We start from the raw sequence: 8,789 nt of genomic DNA on the forward strand, positions 1-8,789 counted from the left end.
ACACTTCTCCCACACACCCACCCTAATTCTCCTGGGAAGCTGATGAAAACAAACAAACTCTGTCAAAGAGGTCATCGGATTCTCATTTTCAACACAAGGCAGTCCTAACATTTAACTAACATGTGGTTACGGGCAGATTTTAAGATTCAATTCATCCAATGAATTAGTCATCCATTCCCTATCCATCAAGTAAAACTTACTTGCAAGTATATTCATTCTGCTTAACCAGCTTGGCCTATGATAACCTTCCTGACAAAACAAAATGGCTTCCCCCTGTGCCATGTGTGGATATGTCATTCATGGGCTTACAAGGACAACATACTCAATGTAACATTTGACTCGAATCAACAGCAACCAAAACCCCCCAAACAAACCAAGACCAAGTGTTTTCTACATGATGTGGAGAAAACAGAGGAAACATGTGATGAACACAAGCCCAGAAGCATTATTTGCTTCATGAGGGAGCTTTGAAGCAGACAGGGCGAGCTGGCAGCTGTGAATACAGACTCTGTTCCTCTTCCTAGCCGGCTGTTATCCGACCCCCCTTAGCTGCAGGCTCACTTGTTTATTCTGTCCTGCTTCTTCTGCAATCCTTCACATGACAATGCGGTCGGCATGGCGAAGGCTCTTCTCAATGCTCGAGAAGAGACAGGGGTCTGAAGGCAGGCATTATGGGATGGCAAGGGCAGCGAAGGGGGGTCAGACCTATGCAGGAGAATGTTCAAGCAAAACACAACATGTCTATACTATACTGAGAATCCTATGCAAATACTTCCCATTCAAGAGGATGAAGGATACTTTGGAAATACATGTATTACAAATCCACCAGGCAAGAGAGACATGTTGTGATATTGGTGACAAGGGTGAAAGACATACGAATAGACACTTTAACCTTTAGACAAGTTCCTTGACTGAACCCCCTTCCTGTTATTATTGGGTCAACAAAGTCACAGGAAGTCCTTTGGATTAGAGGGAACATGAAACTGCAATAGAAAGCTCTGCCGTGCGCCTGCCTGGTGTGTTGCCCAGTGGCCCTCCTTTGTGTCCTGGGACTGTTGGGGTTAACTTCTCTGTGCTTGGAGGCTAGCCTGGGGTCAGGGCTTAAAAAGGGGGGTGGGGGGGGGTGAGCAGGCAGCAGTAGCATTCTTTGTGTGTGTGCGTGCGTATGTATGTGTGCCTGTGTGTGTGCCTGTGTGTTTGTGTGTGTGTGTGTGTGTGTGTGTGTGGCTGTGTGTGGGTGTGCTACTCCGCAGCCCACTCTCTGCTCTTTGACTCCAATTGCCTTATAAGGCAGCGAGTGTCATGGCAACCAGAGGGCTTGAATAGCAGTGTCAAATCCCTGAGCACACACACACACACACGCTCTCTCTCTCTCTCTCTCTCTCTCTCTCTCTCTCTCTCTCTCTCTCTCTCTCTCTCTCTCTCTCTCTCTCTCTCTCTCCTACTCACTGGTCTAAAGGAGGGAGGGACAGAGTGAGGGAGAGGCAGAGAGAAGAGAAGGAGAGCAGGAGAGGCTCTCTCAAGGCTTCTCTGCACAACAGCGCCAAGATCGTCTGCCACCGTGTGTTTTTCCCCTCATCTGGTTTGACTAATTTATTCCTCCGGAGGCCAGAAGGAGGGCCAGAGAGTGACCAAGCAGCAGAAGAAGAAGGCAGGGACCCAGCCTATCTTACGGGGAAGCACAGAGGCTTAGGCCTCAGGTCGTTACTGCTGGATGGACAAGCACTGACAAAACAAGGGAGGGTAAGAGAAGGGAAGACGCACAAGGAGGCTTGCTGAGAGGAGGTTCCACTCGGTTTAAAGGCCGAGGAATCGTTAGGTTTTTTTTTATCTCCTTTTTTTCAATTTGTTGGGTTTTTTTCGTGCGTGTTTCTTTCTTGGGGGGTGCATTTGAATGCCTGAAGCCGTAGGTTAGACGGGGTCAGAGGAGGAAGAAGAAGCGAGCGTGTTGTTTCACAACAAACTGCGGCGCGAGAGGAGTTGGCTGAACTTTGATCCCAAGGAGGCAGGGGGGGGGGACTAAGAGGAGCACTGTGTTTTGTTATCTAGGCAAGCCCAGACTCAGTCAGCCTGTTGCCTGGATCAGCCTGTCTGCAGGATGTTGTTTGGGAACGTCTGAGATGTGAGCTTTTCATTTTCTTTGAACATTAGTCTGGTTTGAGTTTCGTCAGCAGACTGAAAATTTCAAGGCAGGCTGAAAAAGCAACATTCCAGTTCCAAGGTTCTCTGAATATTTTGAGCCCTGTGGCACATCAGACACTTCTGAGGCTGAAATGACCTCCTTAGAGATCATCCAGTTTTTTTTCAAAGGTGAAGTGAGATAGGCCCAACTGGTGCTGTCAGATTGATAGATAACCCTTTCGACACGCAGCCAAGACTGGTCGGACTAGTTCACTAAGTGGAGAGGTTGGTCTGACGTTAAAGTAGGGCAGTCTCTCTACCTGCTCCTCCAGAGAGAAAGCAGCGCTGCGCAAGGAGTGATGAGGTATTTCTCTTCTTCTTGAGAGAGGCTCTGTTTCGCCCTTCAGACTGCTTGTGATTTGTGAGTCTTCCTTCCAGAAGGGGAGTGAGAGAGAGATAGAGAGAGAGAGCGAGATAGAAAGGGAGAGAGAAAGAGAGAGAGAGAGAGAGAGAGAGAGAGAGAGAGAGAGAGAGAGAGAGAGAGAGAGAGAGAGAGAGAGAGAGGTAGCTAGCAGAGCAAGAGAGTTTGTGTAATGTATTATTTCCTGTGAAAGAGCAGGCTGCACCCTTTTCTCCTGCCTGAACTCTGAACCACTCGTTGTGTTAGAAGTTTTGTGAAGCCGCGGGAGGAGTCATTGACTGGAGGTCAGAGGGAAAACGAAGGCGTGAATGGGAAGAAAGGAGAAGAAGAAGAAAAGATAAAGAACAACGTCACGGTTGGAGAGAAAAAAAAGCAGATAACTTTCGTCGGGTCATTTGAACAAGACAGGAGGCGAGAGAGAGGTCAGACGAAGGGAATCAGATATCTCACTTTTCCGTTCTTCCGGACGGTCGCTTTAACAGAAGCCATACCCCCTTTTTTTTTTCCTTCTTCTTTCATCCGCGTTTGGAAAACCTTTTTTTAAGCTCCAACCTTTTCCAGTGGGAGAAAAGCACCAGGAGTCAGAGGGCGGCGTGTGTGTTAGTGTTGGCCGTGTAGCTCAGCTATGGCCATGGTGAGTGGGGGATGGGGGAACTCCAACGGCGACACAAACGGGCTTGGGGAGAAGGCTTACCTCCGGGGGGACGAGGAGGAGAGCTCCCCCCGGGCCGGCAGCAGCGACGTGGAGGTGGGGGACGAGGACAAGGTGTGCGTGGTGGACTGCGTGGTGTGCGGTGACAAGTCCAGCGGGAAGCATTACGGGGTGTTTACCTGCGAGGGCTGCAAGAGCTTCTTCAAGAGGAGCATCAGGCGTAACCTCAACTACTCCTGCAGGTGAGCGCCATGCTGGAAGGGGTGTGTGTGTGTGGTGTGTGTGTGTGTGGGGGGGGGGCACACAAGTGGTTTGAACCTCATAGGTGTGGGTTACTCCTTCCACCTGACATATTTTTGTTTTAAAACTTTCTAAAAAACTGTTTTTCTTTCAGGATGCACATTCAGGATTTGTCATTTGAAACTAGTTTTTTTACCAATCAGTGTAAAGAAAATAATTTGAATGTATGATCCTGCGTATGTATTCACAATGTTGTGTTGAACGTGTGACCTCATGACAGCAGCTAGCACGCCTAAACACCACAACAGAATCTGTTCAACACTCCTGTCATTGTCCCACAGATAAATATAAATCCCATCATTCCACTCCTCCCTCAAATCTCTCACACGCTCACAGGACCAGAATGAAAAGCCTCAAGGTCACCTATGTAAAGATGTTCTCCCGTGTAGACGGTCAACATTCTTGCGATGCTACAGCTCACTGACATTTTTCCGCTCACCTCTGTGTGTGTACGGGCCGTGACATCCTTGTGTTAACTTTCCACGCAGTTGTTTTTCCCCTCAGCTCAACCACGATGGCGGCTATGAAGGTGGGCCTCTCAGAAGCGTTAGCCAATCTGCCCTCTGGAAGGCATCAAGAGTGTGTTTGTAGATGATTGACAAAGGTCAGCCATTTCGATGGCTTTTCAAACAAGCCCACTCACATAGTTCTGTTATCGTGAGGGTAGCGTGGCGTTGCTGGGTTTCAGTGTTTACCGTAATCAAGGGGTGTACACTGGTTTTTATAGAATTGTTTATGTGTTTTTGGTGAAAAGTCACCAAAATAACTAAATCGACCTCTGGGGTTTGTGTTGTGTCCTGCGCTCTGTCTAAAGGTTGTTATTTCCTCTTCTTCAGGTCGAATCGGGAATGCCAGATCGACCAGCATCACCGGAACCAGTGTCAATACTGCCGGCTGAAGAAATGTTTCCGTGTTGGCATGCGTAAAGAAGGTAACTCACCTATCCAAGGGAGTCAGATGGCTGAGCGGTTAGGGAGTCGGGCTATTAATCAGAAGGTTGTTGGTTCGATTCCTGGCCGTGCCAAATGACATTGTGTCCTTGGGCAAGGCACTTCACCCTACTTTCCTCGGGGGAATGTCCCTGTACTTACTGTAAGTCGCTCTGGATAAGAGCGTCTGCTAAATGACTAACCTAATGTAAACCTATCCCTCCACAGTTCAGGAGGGCCTCTCCGCTCATATTTACATCAAATAAGCAGGAGCCAGTGGCCAGCCAGGCCACATGTTTCAAGTCACAACAAGACGAGACAACCGCAAATAATAAAAGCACTACTATCAACAGGGCTAATAATAACGCACTATTGGCTAAATATTGACTCTGTAAACCCAGATGTTTGTCTGTCGATATCCCTGAAACAGTGGAACCTTCCAGTAAACACGTTACAGCTGCGGCTGTTTAGTCAAAAGCTTCCGTGGATTCTTTACAAGCGGTAAACACAAACCTTTCCATAACTTCACAAAAGGTACAACAAGACTGATACTTCATCTGTCTCGAGCTTCGTGGGAGACCCTATCTCAACCCACCAGCCCAGTCCTAACTGCCCTACGTCCTACCAGACTGAAAGGCACTTTGCCATAGGCATCTCCCCATACCAAAGCTGCATGACCGACACGACAGACCAGACGCGTGTATCCTGCACAGAGCTGGCACCAGAGCAGTGGTTTCTATATTCAGCCAGGTTATTAATGCATCTGTCTGACCACTCTGATGCATGGCACACTGTTTCCACATTACCTGGAAACGCCTGGATCACCTTCACTGCTCTCTTAAGTACGGCCCGTGGGCCTTTGTAGGCTCGACACGCTCTCCTTCTACTGAGTATGCTTGGCAGGAGTACAACATGCTACCAGGGCAGCAGTGGACTGTCATCCGATCCAGGCCCCAATCTACTGCACATCCTCTTAGTGAGCCTCCGGGTCTTATGCAAAAGCCGAACCGCTCAGATCTCACATATCAGTAGTAGCTTATTTAGGTTGGCGAGGTCGTCGACTCAGGCTTGTTTACGCCAAAAGGCCCACGTCGCTGCCAAGCGGCGCACTTTACAAGAAGGTCTAACACAGGCGTCTTCCCTCCCCCTCTCTCTTTTCCGCTTCTCTTCTCTCCTTCCTCTCTTTCTCTCACCCCCTCCAGCAGTCCAGCGTGGACGCATCCCTCCATCTCACTCCGGTATCAGTCCCACCTCCCTGGCCGGGGGGGTCGGGGGCGGCGGGCCGGGCCACGGCGGCGGCGGCGGCGGGGACTACTTCAACGGCCAGCCCGTGTCGGAGCTCATCTCCCAGCTGCTCCGCGCCGAGCCCTACCCTAGCAGCCGCTACGGCCAGCCGTTCAGCCAGCCACAGCCGCAGATGCAGGGCGCCGGCGGGGCCTCGGTCATGGGCATCGACAACATCTGCGAGCTGGCCGCCCGCCTGCTCTTCAGCACCATCGAGTGGGCCAGGAACATCCCTTACTTCCCGGAGCTGCCCGTGTCGGAGCAGGTGGCCCTGCTGCGGCTGAGCTGGAGCGAGCTGTTCATCCTGAACGCCGCCCAGTCCGCCCTGCCGCTGCACATGGCGCCTCTCCTGGCCGCCGCCGGCTTCCACTCCTCGCCCATGTCGGCGGAGAGGGTGGTGTCCTTCATGGACCAGGTGAGGGTGTTCCAGGACCAGGTGGACAAGCTGACCAGGCTGCAGGTGGATTCTGCGGAGTACAGCTGCCTCAAGGCCATAGCCCTCTTCTCACCAGGTGAGCGGTTGAACGTTGACCGAATCGGGCTTCTAGCTCTCTGGTAGGAACTGAGTAGGAGTGAACTGGCATTTGGCGAAAGCACTTCCAATACAACAGGAAATCTCTAACACTGTCTGTCTGTCTGTCTGTCCTCCCCCCAGATGCGTGTGGTCTGACCGACCCTTCCCATGTGGAGAGCCTGCAGGAGAAGGCCCAGGTGGCCCTGACGGAGTACGAGAGGATGCAGTACCCAGGCCAGCCCCAGCGCTTCGGCCGTCTGCTGCTGCGCCTGCCTGCCCTGCGCGCCGTGCCGGCCAGCCTCATCTCCCAGCTGTTCTTCATGCGCCTGGTGGGCAAGACCCCCATCGAGACGCTCATCCGAGACATGCAGCTGTCCGGGAGCTCCATCAGCTGGCCCTACGCGCCCGGACAGTGAGCTGGGCCTGTCCCCCCCCCCCCTCTCCCCCAGGACTGGGCCCCCCTCGTCCCCCAGGACTGGGCCCCCCCCCTCGCCCCCATGGGCCAGGCTGACGTGATGATAGATCCCACAGAGATGTTGTCATGTGAACCCCAGTATTCCGGTGGACCCAGCTGTGTCGCATCCCTGCTGGGAACCCACACAGGATTCTCCCCAAGAATAGCACTAAACGATTCCTACAGGTTCCATCCGTGTGCAGCACTTCCTGTTTATATGTCTCCATGTGACTCTATCTCTGTCTGATCCTCGATCATCTCACTCTGGCCACAACCAAGTCCCAGAAACAAAGACTGTAACTTTGGGCCTTGTGCCTATACTACCTCCACCCCTACAACCATCACCCTGTCACCTCCACCCCTACAACCACCTCATCCTGAACCCTCCACCTCTATAACCCCCCACCCTGAACCCTCCATCCTACAACCTCCACCCTAAACCCTCCATCCTTATGATCCCCCACCTTGACCCCTGTTGAGTCCAGGCTCTGTGTGACTCCCTGCTCTGCCAGTCTGTTGTCACACCCCCAGCGTGACAACACAACTCAGTTCTTTTTTGGCGTTGTTCGCTAACTGTAGCCTACACAAGAGTTTTTGTCTTGATATGAAATGTATTGGTTATGTCTGAGACTCCTTTTTGTTCATGGTGTTGTTGGCTCCTTCGTGAACAGTGCTCCAAGTAAATTGCCCATGTTTGGGGTGTGTGAAGATAGCGGACAAGCTAGAGACGTGATGCGGTAAAAAAAAAAAAAAGATACAGGCGACGCCGGAGCAGAGCAGAGGTGAATGTATGAAAACTTAAGTACATCCTGGTCTCAGGGTGTCTGTCCTGTCTTACACTATTACCTCAAGTTTTATATCAGAGACAAAGATTGTATAGTGAACTATTCATGTAAGCGGATCGCAGAGCGTGTTGTTAAACGGAGATCTCTCAGAGACGACCGCGATAGTTGACAAAAACAAAGGGATCAACGCATCGAACGGCCAGTCTGTAAGTAATCCTCCGACATCTCCACTGAGCACATGTAAGTAGCATCTGGGAGTGTAGCCGTATTGATTACCAAGGCTTTCCTCCAGACACAGCACCTACAGTGTGTGGTGAGATCCAGGTTAATAGACAATGGCTTGTTTTCAACCAGACTATGGATATACTGTATGATGGCCGTCGATACGATGATTTCAGTGTATTTAAAGGTACTTAGCCCTTTAAGGTGTAGCCTACAGGGCGTGCGACACGTGTGGCACTATGGTAAATATGTTTTATATGACGTGCAAACTTTGAGCAATGTTGCCATGGACTGCTGAGTAATGTGACAAATGCATGTCCTGCCAAATGACCTAGGCTACTTGAAAAAGAGGAGTTGAAACCGTTTCGGTATTTCGACTAGAATAGAAAAACCAATGATGGAAAATGAAAATATTCTGGAAAACTTTAGTCTTCAAATCCAAAAACGTTAGTACAAACACATGTATAAATTCTGAAATCAAAGAGTTAAGATTCAACTAGTGACTTAATTGTGTCATTTTACATAAAATCTATGTTTCTACAAACTTAAATGTAAGAAATTTGATATTGCAGACCATGGTTATTTTTGCATTGCTGGAAATAAAAGCATTCATACTCAGACTGGCATTGTTTTGAAATAACCGTTGAAACTTTTGACACTTACATTTACATTTATTCATTTAGCAGACGCTTTTATTTAAAGCGACTTCCAAGAGAGAGCTTTACAAAGTGCATAGGTCACTGATCATAACAACGAGATAGCCACAAAACATTGCGAGTAGCCAAAACATGAAGCACACATTGTGAACAACCAAAATAAGTGCCAAAGGGAAGAACCGTAAGAGCATGTAGTTAAACAAGTTACAATTAAACAACATGAACTGCTATAAGTGCAAGTGTACCTGTGGAAAAAGCAAGCAACAATAATAAAAACAATATATCACAGCGAGTACAAAAATTTAAGTCAGTTACCACTAACCACAAGAGCAACAAGTCTCTAAGCAAGAGTCATTGTGATCCTTGAGGAAACTAACATCGGGTCAAGCGAACCATTCCTAAGTACCGTTGTACTCCCGGAACAAGTGCGTCTTGAGCCTTTTCTTGAAGG

The 8,789-nt window shown here is 49.6% G+C and overlaps 1 protein-coding gene across 2 annotated transcripts; it reads left to right on the forward strand.

Annotated features, from left to right (window-relative positions):
* Positions 1 to 1,463: 1,463 nt before the first annotated feature.
* nr2f6b (nuclear receptor subfamily 2, group F, member 6b) lies at positions 1,464 to 8,302 on the forward strand. 2 transcript variants are annotated; one of them, XM_062452889.1, is made up of 4 exons: positions 1,464 to 3,436; positions 4,331 to 4,425; positions 5,626 to 6,219; positions 6,363 to 8,302. In XM_062452889.1, the coding sequence occupies exons 1-4, from the start codon at positions 3,168 to 3,170 to the stop codon at positions 6,635 to 6,637; spliced, it is 1,233 nt and encodes a 410-aa protein (XP_062308873.1). In that variant the 5' UTR covers positions 1,464 to 3,167; the 3' UTR covers positions 6,638 to 8,302. The 2 variants fall into 2 exon arrangements, with proteins under 2 accessions (XP_062308873.1, XP_062308874.1); XM_062452890.1 differs by having other exon boundaries at positions 5,629 to 6,219.
* The last annotated feature ends 487 nt before the right edge of the window (positions 8,303 to 8,789 follow it).

This window comes from Osmerus eperlanus, chromosome 26 (assembly GCF_963692335.1).
Source record: "Osmerus eperlanus chromosome 26, fOsmEpe2.1, whole genome shotgun sequence".
Classification (NCBI taxonomy): domain Eukaryota; kingdom Metazoa; phylum Chordata; class Actinopteri; order Osmeriformes; family Osmeridae; genus Osmerus; species Osmerus eperlanus.